General features: G+C 36.1%; 1 protein-coding gene across 50 annotated transcripts in view; it reads right to left on the minus strand.

Moving 5' to 3' along the window:
- The window catches only part of Sap47 (Synapse-associated protein 47kD), a 343,435-nt gene that overhangs the window by 175,029 nt on the left and 140,628 nt on the right, over positions 1 to 27,778 (minus strand). For 19 of the 50 annotated variants that reach the window (XM_067117709.1, XM_067117702.1, XM_067117698.1 and 16 more), the window contains 3 exons: positions 26,280 to 26,309; positions 14,180 to 14,254; positions 8,201 to 8,346 (listed from right to left, as the gene is read on the minus strand). In XM_067117709.1, the coding sequence (XP_066973810.1) occupies positions 8,201 to 8,346; positions 14,180 to 14,254; positions 26,280 to 26,309 (251 nt within the window). The remainder of the gene's footprint in view (positions 1 to 8,200; positions 8,347 to 14,179; positions 14,255 to 26,279; positions 26,310 to 27,778) is intronic. The other 31 variants (XM_067117730.1, XM_067117722.1, XM_067117717.1 and 28 more) reach the window with 2 other exon arrangements.

Below are 27,778 nucleotides of genomic sequence, written 5' to 3' on the forward strand. Positions count from 1 at the left end.
GTGGATGGTGTTAAAGGGAAGAAGACGACTGGTGTAGACATCCGGACTCAGCCTACCTGCCGAGACAAGTTTGTGGAACTCCTCCTCTTAAGGTTGAAATCCCCTACACTTTTTCCACGTTCTTTTACATGTTGCCATGAAATCTAGGCTATAAATGGGCATCAGGATGCCTGCCCCATCGGACTCTACAGTAAAAACATAACAATTGCTTTATTTTTCTTCTATACATTCACACATGATTTCTACTGAACTGAAAGAACTTAATTTAGTTCAGCAAAATGAGACAAACTGTATACGTCAGTCCCAATATCCACGTGGAAAGAGTGGCGTTGCCCTGATATTTTCTAGTTCTTAAACATCATTAAGTTCGTTATCAATTGTTATTTATGCAAAATAGCGACAGCGTTCTTTTCTTCCACACGATATCATGCGCTAAACAAAATATCAGCAACTTTAAACAGATTGAACGCACTGAATAAAGAAATGAACTCGTTGATTTATAATTGTTCCAATTTTTTTTTTTTTTTTTATTTGTTGTTATTCACTTTCCTTTTAAATTTTGTTCCTAATACCATTAATTCACCAGCAACTAAACCTTATATTCCCTTCTTCAACTAAACCTTATATTCCCTTCTTCCATTACCTAGTTTCTATTGCGTTTAATCTGTGAGTGGTCAGACAGTTGGCCAGTGTTTTCTGGGCTCCAGATAAGATAACCTGATTTGACTCGTTGTCTTCCTATTCCTTGCGAAAATTTCATCTGTTCCAATTCTTTGGCTGGTAAACTGTTGACAGTCCCCCGGTCCCCTTTTCATTCTGCTTAAAAACTTGCACAACAATTTCTCTCTCTCTCTCTCTCTCTCTCTCTCTCTCTCTCTCTCTGTGGATCGGCCTTATATTTGTGCTGTATTTTTGTAAGTGTTACCACTTTACTCTGCGCTCTAGCCTTCATTGGATTTTATTTCTCTCTCTCTCTCTCTCTCTCTCTCTCTCTCTCTCTCTCTCTCTCTCTCTCTCTCTCTGAATAAGGCTAATGTGTAGGCTTCTGTATGCGTGCAAGCGCAGTGTGTGTGTGTGTGTGTGTGTGTGTGTGAGTTCATGTCCTGAAGCTCGCCGTTGCGTTTCAATATCTTTTTAATTAAATCTCAAGCAGACGCCGTGAGGCAATTTTAAAACATTTTTCGGTCTCCTTCCGCAATAATATTGCTCACGAAATCCAACTATTTCCTGGAAAAGGAACCAAATGTATTTTCTGCCGTTACAAAAGTCCCTCAACGGGGTACGGCGGCAATGCATAATTACTTCCATATTAAGCATAACTTATAATTCAGCGACGATGTAAAAGGCACATAAATAAGATGAATAAATAAAGTTCGTGATGCTGGAGCTACGAATCGCTCAATATGAATCTGAATTAACACTTAACATTGAAGGCGTTATAAAAATCAAAAGGAGGAAAATTCAGTTCATCTGTTCAAATGCCAGAAACAGACCTGTATTCTGAAGACGTCTGGTATTTGATATTTGTGTAACCAGTAATAATACAAAAACTGTAACGGAACAACAAAACACTCGTTGCTAAAGTAATTTACATAATGTTGCCGCTGCTCCTCAGGGTACATAAGACTTTGTTATGGAGGCTCTCAAGTTACAAGTAGGAACAACAGAGAGAGAGAGAGAGAGAGAGAGAGAGAGAGAGAGAGAGAGAGAGAGAGAGAGAGAGAGAGAGAGAGGCTACCAGTCTAGAAGAGGAGAGAGAAACTAATGATAAAAAATTTAATACATTATCTTCAACAATACTTGTTAATAAAAAGAGGTAAAAAATGTTAATGACGACTTCAAGTGGAACAAGAAAAATCTCCTTGATTAAAATGAAATACATAATTCATCATTACCAGTACAAGGACTTACTGACGAAATGCCTCAATCCTTGAAACTTTTAGTAACTGAAACATAATTCTGAAAAGAAACTACGTCTTTGAGACCTTGTATAAAAACTTCTGTTTCAATAGAAAACTTGAAAAGAAGAAGAAAAAGAAACAATCGCCGAATATCAATTACAGGATAATATCAAGTTCAATATATTTACTTTAAAGGAAAGTTTCCCTTCTGGAATTCCACAGGCAAGCCTCTGGATGAGATATTTAGTATCCCACAAGCTGGTGCCTCATCCATCTTTCGAGCTGACTCAGTGCGGGAAGTGTTCCGTGCACCAAAAGATCTTCAGGAATTACTTACTTTTCCTAGAAACTTTATTACTGGAACATCTAAAACCCGAAGCTAATTACTGCGTCTTCAAACGAAAAAAGGAAACTTATCATTAGACTAGTTTGTATATATACAACTGCTTTATTCTATTTAGCTCCTAATTATCATTACAAACGAAATATTAATCATCCTGTTTTCCCTTTCAAAATGAAAGAACCTGTACTTCTGTTTCCAAAGTTATCTATAACACAAAAACCTTTCGTACTTTTCTCAAATCAATGTTAAACACTCAGCTATAAATTACTCTCCAAAAGACTTAAACTTTCTTAAGCAAAAAATAAATAAATAAATAAATAAAATAAATAAATAAATAAAAAGCAATAACCTGAAACTAATAAAAATAGAGAGAGGAACTTGCCACCAAGGTTGGAACAAACTCTATTAAGAGAACATATATGTTAATGCTCTTTAACATCCGCAAAAGAATAAATTACTTCGTCCCAAAAAGGAAATTTCTCTGTGCAGAAATTCATACCGCCTGCAGTTATCCAGGAAACAAGCTTCACTTACTTCTCTTTCAGCATTATCTTATAACCTCTTATTAATGACAAAATACCGAGAAGCATCACAAAATAAAACACGCTATCCGTATCTATCTAAACCCCATTCCTCGTTTTTCTAATTCGAAGCAACTCGAGCAATTCCTCCCCTCGGTGCATATGCCTCTCATTTATCACGGAGAGGTTTTTTTTCCTCCCCCGACCTCTGGCTAAACCACCCTCGTTCTTCTCTGCTTCTTCCATTTGCTCGGTCGCCCATCCCCGGAACAAGCGATTAGTGCCTTTGCATTTGCGCCCTCCGGTTTACAAATGGCTCCCATTCGTTGCCTTTCGGGAATTCCATTTCTTTAGCTTGTGGCTTTAAGCCTTTCATCCTATTACGATACGAATGCCTTCGTCCAATACATAATGCCCTTCGCCAACAGATACACGCGTATGAATGAGAACAGGCAGTTCAAACGGTGTATAAGTACAAACGCGTGCCGCCTTCATTCTTGTATACTACGATATCTATACATATATAGGAACGCACACACATACAAACATATATATATATATATATATATATATATATACATACATACATATGCGTGTGTGTGTGTATATATTATATATGTGTGTGCGTCGATGAATTTTTACTTGGCCTATGGTTCTCAAGAAATATTCTGAGTTGGGATGAAGCTGCAAGACCCATGCCTTTCCGCACCCTGGCTGCGACCAACTGAATCCCAATGAATGCCAGGTATATAATTCACTACTCAAGTTAACAAAAGTACTATGGAATTTTTTTTCTACCTAGGTGGCCTCAACATCTTTTAACAACAGCAATCCAGTGTGTGCCCGGATGTTAGCGCACATCCGCCCGAGATAGCTCTAAGGCAAAAGTAAATACATCCATTCCGTGTATTTACTTACCTAATTTTATAAGTAAGTATGACATGATATACGTAACCAGCTCGCTTGTGCCACGCCTTAATCCCACAGTGGGATTAAGAAGGAAGTTCATCCACTGTAATAAAATGTGTTTACGTTCCAAAACAAGTAAACACCCGAGATGTTAAATACGTCGAGGCTATCCTTTTTCGAATTACATGACGATATACTTTTGTGGATTACTCAACAATCTCTCTCTCTCTCTCTCTCTCTCTCTCTCTCTCTCTCTCTCTCTCTCTCTCTCTCTGAGTTATTACCACAAGAGGCGACTGGCAACCAGGTACTTAATTCCCTGCTTAGATCATAAGAGGTATACTGGATTGTTTAAAAAAAAAATACAGTCATACCGTTCCCTTTCCGTCCGTTGTGAAAAGCACGGAAACTTATTGCACTACGACAGAGAGAGAGAGAGAGAGAGAGAGAGAGAGAGAGAGAGAGAGAGAGAGAGAGAGAGAGATTTTAAAGCTACCGTTCCCTCTTCGTCCGTTGTCAAAGGCACGGAAACTTATTGCACTACGAGAGAGAGAGAGAGAGAGAGAGAGAGAGAGAGAGAGAGAGAGAGAGAGAGAGAGAGAGAAAATTTTAAAGCTACCGCTCCCTCTTCGTCCGTTGTCAAAGGCACGGGAACTCACTGCACTACGAGGAGAGAGAGAGAGAGAGAGAGAGAGAGAGAGAGAGAGAGAGAGAGAGAGAGAGAGAGAGAGAGAGAGAAATTTTAAAGCTATCATTCTATCATGTTCCTGATCCATTATTAGCATTACTGAAGCGAAAAATAAGCTTACAGCATCATAGTAGCTAACAGCTCAAAGGTAGTACACTTCACTCAAGACTGACCGAAAGTATCAAATAAATACAATCGATTCAATACCAGCTTTAAAAGAATTGAAAGTTCATCCACTTGTTGCTTCTTTCTATATGATTTCGTTGAAACAGTCAACAGGTGTAGAACGAAAGAAAATGGTCATTAAGCCTATCACCCTCGAAGGCGTTCCCTAACAATGTGAGCCAACACCTAAATTCTTGGCTTATTTCTCCCTAAGGTTACACATTTTGGGATGGTCACCTAATGAATATATCTGGCAAATTTCGTCAAATAATGTTCAACTGTTCACAAGATACCCTCTTCTAACGAATTTCATCAAATTCTGTCCACCCATTCTTGAGATATTCTGCGAAAATCAAACCACCCAATTGTACACAGGCCCCTTTCCCACGCAAACACACACAAACAAGCAAACACACATACACGCAAACACACACACACGCACGCAAACACACACACATGAGTGGATACCTAACCTCCCTCCAACTTTACCAAACGGATTGGGAATTGAGACATACAAAAATCAAATGCATGAGAGCAATATTTTGCAGCAGCATTTGAATTAAGCGCTCGAGCCCAAGCCCATACACAAAGTCATCTGGCACGGATATGAGGCGAAGCTAATTAAATGGGGTTGCAGAAACAGGATAGCTTATGGCCAATTACGCTCGATATTGAAGATAATGGCCTGCAATTACGCCGGGAGAAAGCAATGTCATTTTGCATTCACTTAAAAACTGACCAATGGCGATGTCAACAGCGATTATCATTTTTGGTCAATGACATAAAAAAAAAAAAAGTAAGTGATATCACACATGCCGAGTCGTGCAGCGCTTGCATTCCGTTGCAGGGTCAAAGGTTCGCACTCGGCCTACCGCCTACCAGTCGACCGGCCTGTAAAATACCACCAGCACTTCTGGGGTAGAGCAACTCCATCCCTGAAAACCTACTGAGAAACCACGGGAGGCTCCATCCTTTCGAAGCAATCCCATCGAAAGGGGAAAAGGAGTATGATGAGTATAGCTTGCAAAAAACGAATGAATAAATAAATAGAAATCAAATCAAAGTAATGAGTAGGGTTTTCTGTCATGTTTACAGTATAAAAAAAAAAGGGCGACAAAATGTCAAAATCGGCAGTAACAAGCTTCCGGTATTATACTGGTGCATGTAAACAGAACCACGCTAACAAATATTTAATTTTCTGGTATTGAAGAAAAAAATTCGAGTATATAAAAATACTTCATTCTTGAGAATTCGTAATATTTTCAACCTATGTCCTTCGAAAATATTTAAAAGCTTCGTAATCTAATCCAACCAAAGCCATTAACGAGAGACTTTGCTAAATTATGGCTCCCAGGAAAATTGCATTATCTATTATCCTCGTCAAACGAGTCTTCTCTGCAAAAACCACTTCAAATGATACAAAGGAAATAATCAAATGGGAAAAAACTTATAAAAAGACGGTATTGGTGACGGTTCCACTGTAAAATTGACAAAAAAATTTGTCTTCGTTAATTTCCACTCTGCAAAAATAGATTATTTCAGATTGTCTTGGACCATTCCATTGAAACCAAAAATTCTGTTCATAGCCTTAAAACTGGAAATTGAATTGTATTTTTTTAAATGAACAGGCCATTACATCCAGTGTTCTTTCTTTTATTGAAAGATCGTCGATTTTTAATAAAAAATCGATAAATAAAACAATATATCCGCTAGTGAGGAATTTCTTCTCCAATCCAATATGAGTCGTCACTCGCATCTTTAAAAAAACAGACTCCTCCTCGTATGAGAGTACTTTAGAGACAGGTTTTCTCGCATAATGATAAACTGCTCTACTTTCACGGTTATCATCTTCCCCCTTTCCGGATTTTAGCCGAAAATAAAAATACAAATGAATTATTTTACCAATAAGTTTCACGCACGCATTAAGCATTTCGAAACAACCATCCAATAACTTAAAAATAAAATAAAAATCTCATTTCATTAAAACCACTGTACACAACTAACTGATAATTCTGTTAAGAACTAGACAGATCAAAATAGTTTCTGTTGGTCTGACAAGTTCAGAGATCCAAATAAGGCCTCTTTTCCACTCGAACACCTGACAAGTGTTTGGACAAGGGTGCACAACGGTACAAGACCCGTTACTCTAAACCAACAAAACAAGCTAAGGAATTCAAAAGCTAAAGATGTATTACTAAATACTGTTGCTCCTGACCTTTCAAAAACAATAAACCCGACAACTGAAATATGATTAAAAGCAAATTTATTACATTTTCAATTAACTCACTAGGAAAAAAATGAGTAATAAAAAAAACGGAAAGCCAACATCAGTGCTTTGTAAATAAGCGCAATATTCTTTTCCAAGAAGAGACAATATTATAATAGGCACATCTGTCGCTTCCTATAAACTACAAGGTTAGGTCCCATTTCTTTTTCTTCCTTCTTCCTTATTTTCCTCTTCCCAGTTCTGAGCTAGATAAAGATTCCACTGGACTTTGTATAAAAAAAATCCTTAGCTAAAATACAAATCGTGATGTGCTGCACACACAGTGTAAGAAATGGAGGTTATTCATTACGACAGCATTTACAGTAAAAACCTTTTTATTCAAATGACCTGTCCAGTAACACAAGATACTGGATAAAAATGTATCCACGCCTAAACCTATTTTAAAAATACCATTTCACACACCTATGGAGAGAAACTTTTTCCCTGCTAATTGTAACAATGAAACATTAACAAACAATTACATAAATATGTATATACCTAAATTGCCTATAAATACACCAACTGAAAAGAAAGGGGTGGAAATGTGAAAATTCTATGGGAACTGTCCTTCATATTTCATTTTCTTAGTTCTCAAAATGAGCGTGGGTCGTACGTAAGCCATTTTTAGTCAATGCACATACGAAAGGATTTAACAACAAATACCCCGGCCCATTACTGAAAGCACTTGCAAGTAACTAAATTTAAAGTAGAACAAAGGTCTTTCACTCAGGAACTGATCTGTCAAGTATAAAACGATAAATATAACTTCCACGCACACGCATATATATATGTATATATATATATATATATATATATATATATATATATATATATATATATATATATATATATATATATATATATATATATATATATATATATATATATATATATATATATATATATATATATATATATATATATTATATATATATATATATATGCTGTATGTATGTATATATATATATATATATATATATATATATATATATATATATATATATATATATATATATATATATACTGTATATATATAAATCTGCACAAACTATAATCTCTTCTAGTGATTTCCTACATTTCCTGGAAGAAGCATCTACATTTCATACACTCACTGCAAAAAAACACACAAAAAATAATAAACGGAGGAAAATCTTGGAATTACCAGAACCACATGTTAAAAAGGATAAAGTTCAAGCCGCAAATTTTGAAAAAAAGAAAACTCTTTCAACGGGTTCCTATATTCAAAATTAAAAATTCATACACTATCCGTCACTTGAGAGGGAACATTACGTAAATACGAATTTAGCAATGACTTCTAAACGGGTTCCCACAGTCATAATCAAAAGCAATGTGACGAACGTACATCAAACTTTATAACAGCAAAATTAAAATCCAGGTAACACTCACGTTTTTCTCAACGGATTCCTTGATTTTGGAGCCAGCCTCCTTGACGCTGGCGCCGGCCTTGCTGAAGGCGGTTGAGAAGAAGGAACCCACCGATTTGGCCGAAGCCGACGCCCGGCCCTGGACGGCTGAGAGGTTGAGGCCAAAACCTGAGAGGAAAAAACGTTTAAGAGATAGTATCACTCCATGGAAGTCACTAATGTTCAATTCTTTATACCTTGAAATCAACACGAGGGAATTTAATAGCAGAAACCCAGGTAAATACACTAACAGATTACTACTGCATCAAAAATATTAACAGATTACAACTGCATCAAAATTATATATTAATAGATTACCACTGACTCAAAAAAATAAATAAGTTTGTATATGAGGAGCCAGCAGGAAATAATACAGAGAATCCATTTAAATCATAAAGCACTGGGATCGACTTTGTTTATTTTTGTCGCTTAAACGAAAAGAAATAAGTGGTTACCTTTACTGCACATCGAAGAAATGCACCCTTTATATTACTATTAGCAATGCACGATATACATTTATAGGGTAATTATAAATATTGTTAACATGGGTAACCGCACATGCTATGATGCCTTTCAATAAAGCAAAATTAGTACATTTCTTTCTTAGCATGGCATTTCCTAAGAACACATTAACAGCACTCCAATGCAATAAAAAAAATTATTAATCAATATTTTATCAATTACTCCCGTGGCTGGGCCCAAAATTGTAAAATACGATTTAAATATAGAACATACACTCCTTCGTAATCATTATCTTTTCAGAGATTATTTCAGCCAAATAACTCGCTATAATAGCTACAAAGAAAATGCTCAACTGAAATCAAAACCGTGACCACGCGTTAGCAGAGAAACCAAAGCAGTCGTTACTTGAAAAAACTCACGTTTGGTCAAATACGTTCATTTCATTTCGACTGCCTTCAGACAAAATGACGCTCTTCACTTCTCAAAGATTTTATTGAAAGAAAAATGTCCAGAATGCTAACGGGTAGTGTCTCTCTCTCTCTCTCTCTCTCTCTCTCTCTCTCTCTCTCTCTCTCTCTCTCTCTGCGTGTGTGCGCGCGCGCGCAAGAGCTTTGCTCAATTTTAATTTACTTAAGAGTTAATGTTTAAAAGCCGATGGCCTACTCTTGAGCAAAATTGTTCAGATAATGTTTGTGTTCAAAAGTAAATGTAATATCTCTCTCTCTCTCTCTCTCTCTCTCTCTCTCTCTCTCTCTCTCTCTCTCTCTCTCTCTCTCTAGGACTTGCTTTTTATCGGCGATTATATAAATGTCGAGGTACCCTTTCAATAATACAGAATGATCTGATGTTAGTAAACACGAAAATGAACAAGTTCTGAATGCGGCAGCGAGGTATAAGTATCTGAGATTCCATGGGTTTGTGAAGTCATAACAAAGGTGTGAATGTGCTTTGGATGCGCATGTCACAAACAAACATACGAATGAAACGATCTCTCAAAATCCTCTGCCATCAAATTTCGCCAACTTATCCAAAGTACCCGAGAGATGTCAGAACAACTGGGGAATGCTTTTCGGCGCAACCTCGGATCGAACCCAGGGTTAAACATTCCGTTTTATAAAAGATTCATCATTCCAATTTATCAATAAACACGAATCGTCAGTCAAACAATATATTGTCATTAGGGTAACTGGATAAAACAGTATTGTGCTCTTTACAGTGCACATGTGTATGTTCCCATGTGTACAGTGTTGTACCTAAATACTGTATGGATAAAATGAGTAAATTTCCGAAATAGACCATTGTCCGAAATTACAAATAAATTATATATTTGAATACAATCGCCTGTAGCAGGCTAAATACATAAATACACACATATGTTGTATGTAGGTATGTGTTTGCGCATGCGCAAGTATGGGTACAATTATATCTATTCGAATATGTAATGAACATGTTTCTGTCGGTGGATTCTCCAGCGAAGACATGACTTTATTACCCAACTTAATTCGGTAAAATAAAGAAAGGAGAAAAGATATGTCAAATCTATCACTTCCGATGTAGAAGCTTCACAAACAATCTAAATTAAATCTGACAGGTCCACGTGTACTTTATTAATTCCTCAGAAGTCATACACTGGTTCTGTTCAAACATAATTTCTTCTCAGAAATCAAAAATCAGGTTGATCGTTCAAAAGGAAAAACTCTGACGCAAGTCATCTCAAGGAAGAGCAAAAACTTTAGTCGAGTTTCCCGGAAAAATGGGAGATCCTCTACTCTAGAGAACCAATGTTGCTATAGTTCTGGGCCTTAACCGAAATTAAATACATTCACACACACACACGTACATACATACATACATACATACATTATTTATATATATATATAAATAGATATATATATATATATATATATATATATATATATATATATATATATATACACACATATATATATATATATATATATATATATATATATATATATATATATACACACATATATATATAATATTTTTTATACACATACATATAAGGAATATTTTCCCGTTCCTCTTACAGGGCTCCAGAGAATGATAACCCTCAGGTCCACAGCAAGCAATGGAATGAGACTGCTAGCCTCACGTCTTTCTGCACCTTAGCTGCAGCACACCACAATTGACTAACTACTAGGGGGATACGCCACCACCTCAATCTTAATCATGGACACCTTACATCTTGCAAGTAATGACGAAAGATATACACATTCACCCGTTTAAAGTTGTTTCCTGCCTCCGACTCCACTTCACTTGATAATATCTATTTATTGTAAATGGAATTCCTCTCCACCTCCGCACATAATCGTTTACCATTATCGCTTGGTTTCATTCGCTTAATACCCTTTCTGTTCGCATATCAAATGTATTTATTCCATCACATTTAATGCCATTCGTTTGAGCTCGATTCCTCTTCCTCTATTATCGTCCCCCTTTTTAATGCTCTCTCTCTCTCTCTCTCTCTCTCTCTCTCTCTCTCTCTCTCTCTCTCTCTCTCTCTCTCTCTCTTTCGAGATATCAGTGTCGACTGACGACACTATCTCCGAAGAATAAAGAAAAGACAATTACGATGAATTAAATAACGGTTAATTCATACACCGGAAATAAAAATGCCTTTGAAAATTAACCGGAGAAGAATGCAATATTCAGCGACATTTCAAGAGCTTACACTCCTCCTCCCCTTATATAAACTGGAACTTAAATTGGAATTTACACAGACAATAAATATCCGTATCAACGTACAACTCGGTGAGCAGGATATATAACTTTCCTTCAAACGCCGCTCGCTGTCTGGCCAATTACGTTGATAAAGCTCGGAAGGGAGTAGTAAGTGAGACAAATAAACGCAAAGGCAACGCACGCAAAGGTAACGCACGCAAAGGTAACGCACGCAAAGGCAACGCACGCAAACATTTAGGCTGCTATAGATGACCAACAGGGCTGTGGAAAATGTGATGAGAGTCTTCCAGCCTCACTGAGTGTACCGAGTATATGTTTATACAACAAGAAAAGGCATCAAAATCACCTTTTCTGTATCTTTGAGAACAAAAGACGTTCGATTTTCATCGCATGCATAACTACCATCCACATAATATATGATAAACAAAACTCGATATTACATCATTTTGGAATGATCAAGACGCCTTTCAAAAAAAAACAATTTAATCCCATTTCATGAAATTCCCTGTGAAATGTTTAGCCAGTGACATCCGGCAAGTATCCTGAATGATGCAAATATACGAAGACATTCGGCAAACTTAGTCCATCCGTTCAGCATCATCCTATTATGCAAAACTTCCGCAACACGCATCAGCCAGAAACACCGAGACCCCTCATTAACCGCCTTTTCAAAACAAACTTCAACGTTAAACTTCCCGAAAGAACCTCGTCCCTTACCAACTTTATACCGAACTGACGTCATCGCTTCGGCGCGTTCATATAACGGACGAGCCCGCTCTTTCATAAAACGGACGAGCCCGCTCTTTCATAAAACGGACGAGCCCGCTCTTTTCTGTCCCGATGTGACAAATATCTTGCCATGAAGGCGAGCGTGAAACGTCGTTAATCTAGCTTGAAAGGAATATCGTTAGTTTCCAAGGTACGTATACAGGAGACTTCTTATCGATTTCATTGCATCGTATCTAACAAACAAGTAATACCAATTGACTGAAAACTAAGGCAGCTGCTACTGACAAATCATTCTCAAACTGATGAGTCACCTGATGCAACACTTGTGCGAACGAAAAGGTTTACCGACACTTGCATATACCTAAAGTGTACTTTCATCAGAATCCGCTCTTGTTAACAAATCCTCAAAATAAAGCGATCAATGCGTTGACATCTCTAGACACGTTTCTTTACACATTTTATAAGTCGTCTTAAGACTCAATAGTGAGTTTTTGAGAAAGGTTCAAATGGTACATTTTTTTTTGACTCCCCAAAATTTTTATCTGCCATGAATCGTGTGTGTGTGTGTGTGTGTGTGTGTGTGTGTGTGTGTGTGTGTGTGTGTGTGTGTGTGTGTGTGTGTGTGTGTGAAGAATGTAAGAATTCGGCCAGACCTTTGTTTAATTTTTCTTAGCATTTTTCACTTTCACAATGGTTGTCCGGAAGATTTCTAAATAAAAGAGGTTTCTTATTTTGTATGTACGTCTCCTTTCACTCCAACTTCCACTGCTTATGTACAGTACTACCCAGTACACTACAAGAAATTGATGCAAACAGACAACCAGTTAAAAACAACACCAGTTTTACTTTTATTAAAGACATCTGTCTTCTCATTGTTTTTTTACGACTGACATTCAAATCGTAATCTAAACTTCGGTTTACACTGATATATATACATACATACATACATACATACATACAAACAACATACACACATGTAAACATACATACAAACATCAAAAGCGTTTCCAACCACGGCTTCTCTTGACAACCTAACAAGATTATCTGTCGTCAAACTTTTTTGAATCATCGAAATCCACCCCTGAGCTCTGATAATTCTTTATCTTCAAAACCCGAATCAAACTGGTTCGTAATTTAGTTGAGATAATGGTTATTACCTCTCAAGGGAGTCATGATTATTAAGAACTTCCAAACGAATTCTGATAAACAGATAGAACGCTAATAAGCTTAATGTATGTCAATCTGTGTGGAGGTGTTGGTGGAATTATGTTCTATTTTGTCTTATCATGGTTTATATCCTTTGTAATCTGTATTACCAATAGGATGAATAAAAATAATACAAGTAATAACACTACTGAAATTCATTTCAAGTTTCACTTCTAATTAGTTACCCATATTTTTAAAATTTATCATTAATGTAATTGCGACATCGTAAGCATGAATATCAGCGCTGTGTAAAGCCATCCACATGTGAGAAAGCAATATATATATATATATATATATATATATATATATATATATATATATATATATATATATATATATATATATATATATATATATATATATATATATATATATGTATATATATATATGTATATATATATATATATATATATATATGTATATATATATATATATATATATGTATATATATATATATACTGTTATATATATAATGTATATATATAATTATTTATTTACATATATATGCAGTTTAATCTCAGGCTTAAAAAGTAATCAATACCGGTTAGTTTCAACATCACGTTATTCTCCAGCTTATAAACAGACAAACAAACCTGCAAACCATTATCCACTGGGTCGCAACAAACTTGCAACGGGCATGCAAATCCAACCCCAGCAGTTGTTAGTAGTTGCAAACTCATAACTCTTCCTTGCAAACAAATGCGCACACTGCATATTGCAGAGCCCCGAGTCACAAGTACACAGCTCTGCAATAAGCCGCCATGTTAGTACTGCCCAACACCGGCAACGATGCCGGGTAAACCACACAATAACTGTATAACTGCATAACTGTACAGTTGTGTTATGGAAGCCGTTTTACCTTTCCTCATTCCGGACAGTTCATCCCACGTTCGGTTTAATTTAACCTCCAACTGACGGCCATAATCTGTCACCGCTGCATCAAACAGAGATTGTTGAGGGACATAAACGTGGGATAATAATAAACACATGTAATGAATTGGTGAGGAACGTACAAAGAGGATAAATATAAACATGGCGAGATTGAGAGACATAAAAACAGGGGAAAAATAAACACAGCAATTATGAGGAAAACACAAACGAGAAATATATGAACGATAATTATGTGGGACATACATAACGGAAACACATAAAATCAGCACAAAGGGAATACAAAGGTGTGAAGAAAATACTAACACCATGGGAAATTACATAAAGATTAAACGCATGCAAGGATATTTTAGGAATACACAAGACAAATACTAAAGGGAAAATATTGTAAAATATTAAAAGGGACATACACACAAGAAGGTATATATATATATATATATATATATATATATATATATATATATATATATATATATATATATATATATATGAGCGTATCATATATACAGTATATGTATATTTATGCACTTATATTAACTACGAGTATATATGTATATAGATACGTTTGGGTGTGTATATATGCTGGGGAGTATAGAACATAGCACAAAATCTCCTAAACAGACACTTAAAATTATAGGTTTTAAAGGATGTTGGATAACACAAAGAAATGGCGCGGCAAAGAACTTTAAACTTTATGTGGAAAACAGTGCCTATCATTTTAACTGTAACTGATGATGATGATAATGCAAGAGGGAGGAGTAGGAAAGGACTGAACATAAAGAACATAAAAAATCAAGGTAATGGAATCAACTTACTTTTTCAAACACTAAAATGAAACCGGTGAGATACAGAAAATGGTAATACATGAAATAAACGACCTTCACAATCAAAAGCGACCAAATTATGGACCTTATCTCAAACCGTCAGGCAATATTATAACGAACAAATACGTCATCATTTCACATAAATTGTTACAGATTCATATAAATGGTGGGATTGTTATTTTCATATTCCTGATTTAACATACTTCCTCAGCCAATATAATTTAGAGATCAGGGCATTTTTAGAACCAGACACGCATAAGTTTTCTTTAATTCGTTTTTCAAACAACAAAATCCGCGAGATAGCAAGACAGTGATGTTCGATTTGGGCATGACTCCGCAGTCGTAAAATATTTAACAGCCTTGAAAAGAATACCCAGTGTACTGTAACTGCTAGCTAGCATGCAAGATGCTAGTTTTTTCTTTCCTTCTTTCGAATTCAACTATATATAAAGCACGTGCTCCTCAAAGAATAACCAGGATACGTAGTATTCCTTTGATAAAAATGACGATTTTGAAGAAATTTTATCTCTGAGAGTCAGAGATGAAGCTTCTTAGCAAAAAAAAAATAACAAACAAACAAACTACCCATTACAGAGAGAGAGAGAGAGAGAGAGAGAGAGAGAGAGAGAGAGAGAGAGAGAGAGAGAGACTTTCCTTACTGAAGATAACGATGGTACCGAAAATAATAATGGCGACAGTCCGTCAGGAAAATCCACAACTATCCCAGAACAGAGAGAGAGAGAGAGAGAGAGAGAGAGAGAGAGAGAGAGAGAGAGAGAGAGAGAGAGAGAATGAATATGACAGGATACGGCACACGTGAGATCGTCCAAATGCTACGTCCACTCGAAGCGGTTGAGAACCCTGGAATAGCGTAATTCCATTTCTGGTAAGTCATAAATGGAACGCGGTGGCCTCGCCTAGGGCTCTTAAAAATGGGCAAGCCTTTCCGACATTGTGCAATTCTGTTCTATTAGCTCTATACACGTGGAATAATACTGTTAAATCTTATACGGTATGTTTTCAACGAACGTTTCAAAATTGATATCTCAATTACATAATAATTCAGAAAGAATCTCCAAAAATTTTATCACGTGTGTATGAGTAACAGAATTTTATCTTCCTGATGAAAATAAACATGATAAACAAAAATGGAATCGAATACAGCAAAATATACCAAAACAGCGCACGAAACTAAAAAGTGCAAATAAGAAAAAGATAAAAGAAAAGAGTATTTTTTACCTTGCGTATGGCATCGATTAGGAGCGAAGAAAAAGCTCTCGTCCGAGGAAGGGCAAATTACCGCTTTTTTTTTTCTAACATCACAAAAAAAAATGATAAAATGCATTTTAAAAAATAATGGCTGAGAGCTGTTTCGAGAGATAAGAGAAAAAAGGAGGCTAATCATGCAAGACTTTTAAAAAATTCTGAGCGCAAATATTTTCTATTTTTTGTTCTATACGCAAGACTTTTACAAAATTCTGAGCGCAAACATTTTCCATTTTTTGTTCTATACGCAAGACTTAAAAAATTCTGAGCGCAAATACTTTCTATTTTTTGTTCTAACTGGGAAAAGACAATGCAAAAAGTTTTACTCCAACTATAAATACCTCAAAACTAACCGAACACTTCATTTCTCCGAATAGATATGAAATATTTTCCTGGCGTGTGTAGGCAGAAGAACCTCTCGTAACCTGGTTATTTAAAATTGCTGTACTATCCACTGGGTTTTAGCCAAGCTCCTAACGATGTTAATTTCGTTTCTATGCTGGAACTGGTATTGGAATATAAACTTTAGGCCAAAGGCCAAAGCGCTGAGACCTATGAGGTCATTCAGCGCTGAAATAATGTCGAAACAATCGTTAGGAGGGGGTGGAAAGTAAGATGGAAGAAATAAAATATGAACGGAATGAAAGGGGTTGTAGTTAGGGGCCGAAGGGATGATGCAAAGAACCTTAAGTAATGCCTACAGTGCACCTTGTTAAGTGTACTGACGGCAGTATTCTTATACGGGGGTACTTTGATTAATATTTTGCTATCCTGAGGGTAAAGAACTGCTTGCAGAAACTTTTATCTAAATATCGAAGGCTGTAACTACCAACTTATAAGCTTCCACCACTTACAACATAAGGTATTACACCATAAGGTATTACACACACACATGAACCTTACATTTTTCAGCTTCTGCGTCCTGTGTAATTTTACCGTTGCTACTGGACCTACTAATTCGTCTTCTCTTCGTTGTTTGTTCTCGAATGTTAGACGCAGGGGTGGGTTAAGGTAAGTCTGTGACTTGCCTTTCCCCTCACCCTAGCAAGCCTGGTCATATTTATCCTAAAATATCTATACAAATCGATCACTTCCATTCTTCTACGATCCGTATCAACATTAACTGGTCCATCACCTTACTCACGCTCACATTCTCTCTCAACTTTCTCCTCTCGAAAAACTTTCAAACTATTGTAATAGGTTCTGCAGTTTATCTTCACTGTCTCCAATCAGTAATGTATCAGCGGGAAATATCCATCATTCCCCATTCCATTCAAGACGTACGTTCTCGTCCCGGAACTTTGAACTTCCAGGAACTGTCCTTTCTTTATCTATATAAGTACTTCCATCCTTATGACACCAAACAACCATGGAGCCATAGCATAACTTTCCCAAGACCAGCTTTTCAACATCTAGTCGCTCTCTCTTCTCCATTCCTGGACCATTTACATTCAGTAATATACGTCTGACTCCTGCAACGGTCAATCTTACCCATACACTCGAAATCACACAAAAGGTGAGATTTGACCTGGCCCTATTGTCTTCCTGGCACAATAAGTTATCTCTTTCCCTAGCGCTACTCATTTCTACTACGCCAGACACTAATAGTCCTTTCATCCATGCAGCACATACGTGCCAAAATACCCAACTGTCTCTCCTTAACCATATCAAATATAGTTCACAGTACATACATACATACATACAAACAGTTTTGCTTCTGTGATGTCTTTGTCGGACTGCGGCCTTCCTTCTCTTTGTCATGAGGTCTCGTTTTGAGGCCCCATCGAGATAAAGACTTTTTTTTTCTCTTTTTCCATCAGTTGTCTGGAACAAAGATTTTATGCAAGAGAAGCTTCTTTTTTTTAGGTTTTTCTTTTTTTTCCGTCAGTTTTCATGGAACAGAGATTTGGCACTGTGCCATGTTAGGCTGTATTTTATTTCTTGTTTGTCGTCTCTGAAGGTTTTTGCTTTCTCTTGAGAAATATTCGAATGCAGTATTTGCCTTGGTATTTTTATTTATTTATTTATTTATTTATTTATTTTATTTTATTCTATTTTATTATTATTTATTTTTTTTTTTTTTTTGCTTAAACGAAGGAATATTCAGGTGAGAAATTTGTGTGATGTTGGACAGTACTGGAATTCACGCTTTTGCGTCACAGTTTCTGGTATATATAACACGTCTTTGAGATGTACTATTTATATAATATAATATAATATAACATAACGTATTCGAATATTCAAAAGAAAGCAAAAACCGTCAGAGACGACAAACAAGAAATAAAATGCAGCCTAACATGACACAGAACCAAATCTCTGTCCCATGACAACTGACGGAAAAAAAAAAAAAAAAAAAAAAAGAAGCAGCTCCTTGCGTAAAATCTTTGTTCCAGACAACTGATGGAAAAATGAGGAGAAAAAAAGAAGTCGTCTTTATCTTGATGGGGCCTCAAAACGAGACCTCATGAGAAAGAGAAGGAAGGCCGCAGTCCGACAGAGACATCACAGAAGCAAAACTTCCTGGAGAGGAAGAAGTTCGCTCAGGAAGAACAGGAAACGGATAACAAAAGTTCCTCGTTACGAAACGCATTCCACAGTATTAAATGTGTCTCGCGCTGTCATCCTCCGTAAGAAAGACTCCATCACGGAAGGGGACGGAGACTGAAGGGTTAGACTTGAGCTGGGGGAGGGGGACGAGATGGGTCTCTCGCTATCAAAATATCAAGCAAAACTGACGTCAGAAGTTGTCTGGTACTGATGTACATATCGATGTAGTTTTTTAATGCATCCATCGATGTGGTTTTTAATGCATCCTAACATGTATGTATATGTATATATATATATATATATATATATATATATATATATATATATATATATATATATATATATATATATATATATATATATATATTTATATAATATATATATATATATATATAATTATACAAACATACATAATACATATACATAAATATATATATATATATATACTTGTATACATAATATATATATGCATATATATATTTATATGTATGTATGTATGTATGCATGTGTTTGTATAATTATATATATATATATAAATAATTATACAAACATATATATATACATACACACACAAATATATATATACATATATATACACACACAATCATCAAGTCCTAGAAGGGTTCGATTCTCTTACGAACCTCAATGCCCCAGCTGGTCCAAGCATTAAGTTAGATACCTGGCAGTCACTCGACCGTGGTCTTTACGGCTGTGCGTACAAGCGAGAACCAATGCTGGCATATAGCCAGTTTAACTCACAATGACGACTGTGGCTGGGGGGTCGCCATCAAGTTGAGGACATGATATGGGGTTAGCAAAATCACCAAGAAAGATATTGTGTTTTGTGTATGCGTATATACTAAGATATATACATGTATATGTATATGTGTACAGTATGTATACAGTATATGCATATGCATACATATATATGTACACACATACATAATATATATTTATATAATTTATATGTATATATATACATACATATATACATAATCTCCTGAACTTACAACCACAGTTCAAAAGTCTTTCTATGCACTCTGAACTTTAATGCCGCCATTCCGTCTGGAATTAATAAAGGAAAAAACGCAAAATGACCAAATAATTAAAAATCACCAAAGGAGTGTGTTCAGCCTCCAACAGACGCGCGCAAACAAAAAAATAAAACTCAAATCAGCGCCCGGATCCAAATCAAAATCCAATTAACTTTTCTTTGGGCCAGAGCCAATTCCTAACTGTAAAATTTCATGAAAATCCATCAATTACTCTTTGGAATTTCTTGTCGATTGGCAGATGGACGCGGCCGAATACATTACCTCATTGCCGGAGGTATAAATATCAAGTAAATTAACTAAGAATTTTTCCAAAAACCTTAAGAACATAAGAACTCTGTTGGTCATCGATCAGCATCACTCTCCTACAAATCCATTCGATAACGCTTATCAGAACACCTGTTAATGACACGTCAAGTCATCAAAATATGAAACAATTTTAGCGATTAACGACGTACCAAGACAATATGTTAATGACACCCACAGCGGTTATTACCAGCTCAAGTCACTCAAACCTCATAACAATGACCGTGTTAATGAATCACCAAAGCGCAAAAATCTATGACAAAGCCTGCGGTTAATGTCACACCAAGTTAGTCAAGTTGATAACGAGCAGACTCCAAGCAAAATGCAAGCTGGGTAAGGGGATCCGCCATGCACGAAATGCCTGCTTCGTTCTTTGACGTGTCGGGATCAATGATAGCTAATTAATCAAGCTCTGTTGATTATGATGCTGCAAACTTTCCACCTCCTCCGGCGACTAGTTTCTCTCTCTCTCTCTCTCTCTCTCTCTCTCTCTCTCTCTCTCTCTCTCTCTCTCTCTCTCTCTCTCTCTTTTTCCAGATGAGCTGCCAAACAATGAACGCTAATGACAGTTGGGAAAGTTCCCGTCAGTTTAACTTTTTTTATTTGCGACATCTCTGGAGGTCTGGGCTTCCATCGGTACAGAGCTGGTTGTCAACGTGTAAGACGATTCCCCCCGAGAAATGTTCGAGCCATGACTAAATAATTAGGGAATTGGCTAAACGGGTATTGGACGAAATTGATTGAATGACATCTCAATGGGGATGCAAAAATTTCATGTAGAATCTTGGCGTGTTCAAATGTATGCGTACATGCCACACGGATATGCATACACGAATAAGAAATCCTTTATATACATAGATATTATATATAAATATACATGCACACATATATATGCATATATACATATAAATATACTGTACGGTATATGTACACACACACACATATATATGCATATATACATATAAATATACTGTACGATATATGTACACACACACGCATATATATATATATATACATATATATATTTATTTATTTATATAATTCTTCCATAAACAAAATTACATGGTAGATCTTTGTACTGCGTCACACACAACGGGGGCGCCTAACTCATCACTACGTCATGCCTTAATATAAGAAAAAAAGCAACACAATATAAAGTGCACAAAAACCTCACTCTATAACGTACGGTAAATGTTTAGTATCGTTATGTCATGCATTAAAACACGCACAAAATCAATCTCATCCATCTCTCTCTCTCTCTCTCTCTCTCTCTCTCTCTCTCTCTCTCTCTCTCTCTCTCTTTTCTTTACCTCCCGGAGAACGAGTCATTTCAGCCCAGCCAGAGGCCCACATCCCTTCAAGGGAACGACGATAATCGCTTACCGCTGCTCTACAGAAAGGGGGAGGGGGGAGGGGAGATGGGAGCAATACACAAACATAGGAAACAGAAACAAGAGTGAGAGAGAGAGAGAGAGAGAGAGAGAGAGAGAGAGAGAGAGAGAGAGAGAGAGAGAAAAGGGCGAAGTAGAAGTGGGTGGCAAAGAGAAAGGAAACAATACAGTGGAAGTAAAGATGGAAAATAAACGAGAGATGGAATGCGGGATGGAACGCAGATGGGAAACAGAAAGGAGATAAAAGAAAGAAGAGGGAATGGGATAATAATCAGAGAGGAGACAAGAGGGGCAGCGCAAGAGAAATATGTTGCGGAACAGATAAGTGGGCAAAAGCCAGAGAGAAAGAGAACGATTTACGAAAATGGTAGCAAAATAAACCAGACGGAAAATGAAACAAAAATACGCAAGCGATGGAAAAACGAAGAAAGAATGAATTAAGTCGAGGAAAATGAGATAAGGCACGGAATAAAAAGAAAGAGGATGGGGGAAGGACGGAAAATAATAATGATCCATAAAAAAAGTGTTGTGTACGAATAATAAACAATAGCGGACAGGGGACAAAAATTGTGCATCAAAATGGAAATAACGATGAAGTGAGAGAGACGAAAGGACGAAATACTTGCATAATGAGGATCAATTGAAAAACATTAAAAAAAAAACAAATAAAGAATATGACAAAGGAGAGAGAGAGAGAGAGAGAGAGAGAGAGAGAGAGAGAGAGAGAGAGAGAGAGAGAGGAGGGGGAAAGGGATGTATACAAAACACCAAAAGGGAATATAAAAAAGAAAGAATAAATAAATCAAATGCCACATTATTATTAATGTATCTTTACAAATAATTGAAAAACTAAATGAATCTCCTTCTAATAATTAACATTACAGCGCAGAAAAAGCAAAGAGTTTTACTGCTTAGTTAAATCAATCAATCAAGCAGTTACATAAAATGCAACAAAGAATGTTTAAGAGCACTTAAATCAACATCAAAACACTAGTAATAATATAATAAAGAGTCAATTACGTGACTTAATAAGAAAACAACCCCTCTATCTCTCTCTCTCTCTCTCTCTCTCTCTCTCTCTCTCTCTCTCTCTCTCTCTCTCTACAAACGGCAGTATTGAAGGAAAACCTCAACAACGAGAAAAAGTTCTACGAAAGAGCATTCGAGCTAGCCACCCTTAGCAATAATGAAATCGGGAAGATTCCAATTCTCCTCACAACTCACACAACTATCGGCTTCACTACTGCTACGACGATGCCCATACAAACATATGGCCAAATACAAAAAAAAAAAATAATAACGTTATTCTTCGTAATTGTTAAGAAACGGAAAGTAATTGTTAAGACTGCACACTTCTGTTTCTAACATCTGAAACATTATGCAGCAACAAAATGAGGTAACTTTGAAGGAAAGGCAACTGATACCTAATGCCATAATTCTTATGATTGAAGACATCACTGGCTACGCTTTCATTCAAACACCCTTCCGCGAAGATGGCTGATGCCATGAAAATTTTTCAGAATAAATAATTCCTCCCTCAATGACCAATGAAGGGTAAAAAAAATTCTAAAATATGCATACATACACATACACAAATATATATACATACACATATACACACACTTTATTCACACACACACACACATACAAAACAGAATTCTCATGAAAAGGTGGAAATCCTCTCTAAGCTTCAAATGAGCATTCCCCAATAACCACCAAAATTCCACCCGAATAACCAAAATAATGCCACGATAACAAGAATTCCAATAATACGACTCATTCCCAAAAAACCGAATCGCAACGATGACCCATTTACCAAAACCAAGTAATTAATAGATGGTCTAAATTCCCCCAACGCTGCGACATATATTGCAATTTGTCCTCTATAAACTGTTCTATTTTACGGCAAACGAAGACTGGGAAACTTTTACCGTAAATATTTATAAAAGCAACGACAAAATGGTTGGCGAAATTGGTAACTTGAACCAACACAACCTAAGTTTCTCGATATTTCAATCCTTTTTTTTTTATCAGATTCTAATAAAACACGAGTAAAATGCGATGCTAAAAATTTTTGTTCAAGCAACGATATGTTCCTGTACAAAATGGGAAAGACGTTTCATTGAACGCAACCAGAAGGAAACGCAATATCGTTTTCAAAACGTAAATAATTTTCGTTTAACGATTACTAAGAGAAATTTTCTTATCGCAAATACTCACGGGCAAAGGAAAAAAAAGTAATGTATCTAACTTAATTCCTTTAATAGCAAGGGTCATTCCAGATTAGAGACCTTGACAGACTGACTGATTATCGCAAGTAAAATGGAGTACTGTAATGATAACAGGCGTTTTGTCATAATATTACAGTTTGCTGGATGTAACATTTGATAGAATGCTGCTATTAAATATTAAATAATGACATTTGGACATCCATGCGATCTTAAATGGAAAAAGTTGTTTCACAAACAGAAGTTTTGTTTGTGACCTCAATTTTTTTTTTTTAAATACTTTGGCCGGAGAACATATTCTTTAACGTCTTTTCTAGCTATCCCAACTACGTCGAATTTTACTTACGGTTATTTTGCCATTGTTACAATAACTATCACTACTACTAATAACTGTTACTATTATCTTGTGCGCGGGCATTGCGTTATGAGGAAACTTACAAGTTAATATTATGGCAATTCTTCTTGCTCCGTTAGGCCGTGTACACATTGTGTATCAGAAGACGAAACGAAGGAAGGAATAAAAAGGGAGATTAAACATTTCACTGCAGCAAATAAAACGACGGAAAGACAATCTTACAGATCAGAAAGCACAATTCTGCGTGAATCACCCATAAAAGCGAAACTTAATAGTTCTTAACATGTTCTCAACATAAAATCTCGCGGAGCGAATGAAAGGTATACTCACAATTCATGTCAAGGAAAATAACGCAAAGAAAAACTCCCGAATTTCAGAGAAAACCTTCTAGACAAATAGAAAAAAATAAAGCAAAAAATGAGGTTTTTCTACCCCGCTCCTCGCATTGTCCTGTTTACAAAGCGATTGTATATGTGGGCTACTTATCCAGCTGCCATTGTGTTCCTAATCTTCAAAGCTTTGTCTCCAATCTCAGTGTACCCACTATTTTTTTTTTTATGCAAGTTAATCCTTATAGTGTTCGATCACACATACGTTCAGTGGGAGTTTTGGAAGGTAAAGATTTAGGCGGAATATCTGGAACTTGACATCCGGTATAAAACCTTAAATTTATGGTTTCTTTCTAAAACCCGTGGGAAATTTACGTAACAAAAGGGGGTTTGTGCTACAAATGCGATTTCTGTAACGCGTGAGTAAATTTTGATTTGTTTCTTTACATTTAAAGCCTGTAGGAACTTAGTATTTTATCAGTGAAAATCATGGACAGTGAAAGTATCAATTACAACAGTGAGATTACGGCTACGAATACCTGCTACGTTTTCAAGTAACCTTATTGGCGCAGTGGTATGATTCTCAGCTACCAGTCGAGAGGGCCGGGGTTCAAACCCCCGCCGCTCACTGATGGCTCGGATTGCGCCATTGCATATATCCGGTAGCCCGTCAATCTAACGGTCCGAAAAGACCCAACAGTAGACCTAGCGACACACTGGCCGCGTGTCATAGGCACTGGGACCTGTCCCCGAATGGCTGTCGGCCTAAGAAACAGGAGATCATCGCCTGCCCTATGAGCCTACAGAGGCCCATGAGGACTTAAAACTTTTAACTTATTGAAAAAAGCAGCCCTTTTATAATTCTGGCACTAAAAATGACGACTAGAACCAACAACAATAACAAAATCAACAGCTTCACCATTAAAACGTAAAGGGTAAGCAGTAAGCATAAAGCCTACAGATTTTCCATAATCATAAAAATGAAGTGTTCAGACCTTCAATATGCAAATGACCTCATACCTGCAACTAATATACATCTCTACGACCTGTTTTGGCATTCAGTCGGTATGACAAAACCTAAGATAATACTGGTATTCTGTTCGTGAACTTCAACTCACTTTACTCTTTGCTAGGAAGAGATAATATTAAAATTCCATAAAAATTTAATATATTGGATAAAGTAAGTCACACAATTCTGATATATATGCAGTGTATATATATATATATATATATATATATATATATATATATATATATATATATATATATATATATATATATAGGTATAAACAGTATATACATTCATACATACATACATACATACATACATATATATATATACTGTATATATATACTTACATACACAAATATATAATATATAATGTACATATATTCTTTAACGGATTTCCAAGATTTTCAAATGAGAAATATCCACTAGTATAACACCACAACCCATATGAAAAAAAAAATTACATAAATACCTACATTTCGTCACAGACCTCCAAACAAAATCACAACCCACGAAAAATTTAAAAATTCATAATAATCAAAGAACTCCAAAAGAGGCATCTGTATCACACAAGCCAGTTCAATATTACCCACCAATATATATACAGCCCATTCATTAGTAGCCACCAAGACTATAAGCATGCCTCACCACCGAGGTGACAGAAACTATTCCAATACCCACCACCACTATCACTACCACCACTTCAGTACCACCCACCACCACAACCAGCATCAAAATACACACTGTATCCAAGAGTTGTTTACCTTCCCAGGCTTTTGTCATATCGTCTAGAGCTGTTGGGGAAAAAAGAAGAAAAAACAAAATTAAGTGATCGATCCTACAAAATTGGGGATTCTGTGTGCAAAATCGACCTTTGGGGAATATCTTTAAATGAGATACATAAAAGCAAAATAAATGAACGTAAGCTACTTTTGCTAAGCATAATTAACAAATTGAGAAATAAAAACTTGTGGAAATTTACGTCAAACTAAATTTCAGGGCATAAGGATTCATTGCAATAAGCAAAATTAACAATTGCAATTAAGCAAAATTAAAAAAAGGTTATTCAAAATAATTTCAAATAATATATGCAAGCAAAAATAAGGCTAAGGCTTTCCATATAACTCTTCAAGAGTGGGTATAAACTACTTACAAATGACAATAATATAAATTCAAACTAAGGAAAAATAAAAGAAAAATTATCTACTGAGTCTAATAATACATAGCATAAAACAGAAAAAAAGAGAAATACAATTTTTCCAATACTCACCGTGGAAGGAACATGAACATGAAACGAAAGAAATGGAAGTCTGCACAATAATTAGGAAAAACAACAACAAAAACAACAACATATAAGCATAATACCGTAACATTCAAAAACAACATCAAACAATAAGCATAATACCGTAAATTCAATCACAAAAACGACCAGAAGAATTTCACCAAAAGACATTAAATACGATGCCCTGAACACATCTCGCTCCTAACACGTTACAGATGACGCAGTAGCGACGGCAAGACATACTTTAATCACCGATTAACCAATAAAACGAAATGGAGTTGCGCACCTTCAGAGGATAACGGAGATTAATGAGACAATGAAGCGAATAACATGATACTAAATGAATGAGATCGCGGGGATGAGAGAGGGACATTGGACAGCTGCTGCCCGTAAGGTAATCTGTCTGCTTTAATCATAGGACAATCAACTAACATACAGGGGGAGAGAGAGAGAGAGAGAGAGAGAGAGAGAGAGAGAAGAGAGAGAGAGAGAGAGAGAGAGAGAGAGGTAAACACAATAATTTAATAAAAAAGGACGGAGGAGGAAGAACGCCAACGCAACATGTTGGACATGAGAGAGAGAGAGAGAGAGAGAGAGAGAGATTTTACTGCCAGTATCCCCTCTCTTAATGACAACTATTATAAATGCTCCATGCTCCAAAAGCGACATTCACTGTGCTCTCTCTCCTAGAGTTTGTAATGAAGCAAATCTATCCCCACCGTCTATCGAGAGAATACTGACGAATACAAATTTCAGTCAGGAAATGTCGAAATGTCAACCTGACAAATTGTTACGAGAACACGAAACCAAACACAGCCGTAAAAGGGTGACATCAAACAAAATAATATTAAAACTTTCTCCTTTTATTAGACCCCCTTCCCCAAAACAAACTGGCCGAAAACAAATAAAAACGCACGGGGGAAAAACGTTGTACATTTCATGGAAATATCAACAAGCGAAGAAATAATAACTTGAAAGCTA

Source organism: Macrobrachium rosenbergii, chromosome 15 (assembly GCF_040412425.1).
Source record: "Macrobrachium rosenbergii isolate ZJJX-2024 chromosome 15, ASM4041242v1, whole genome shotgun sequence".
NCBI lineage: Eukaryota > Metazoa > Arthropoda > Malacostraca > Decapoda > Palaemonidae > Macrobrachium > Macrobrachium rosenbergii.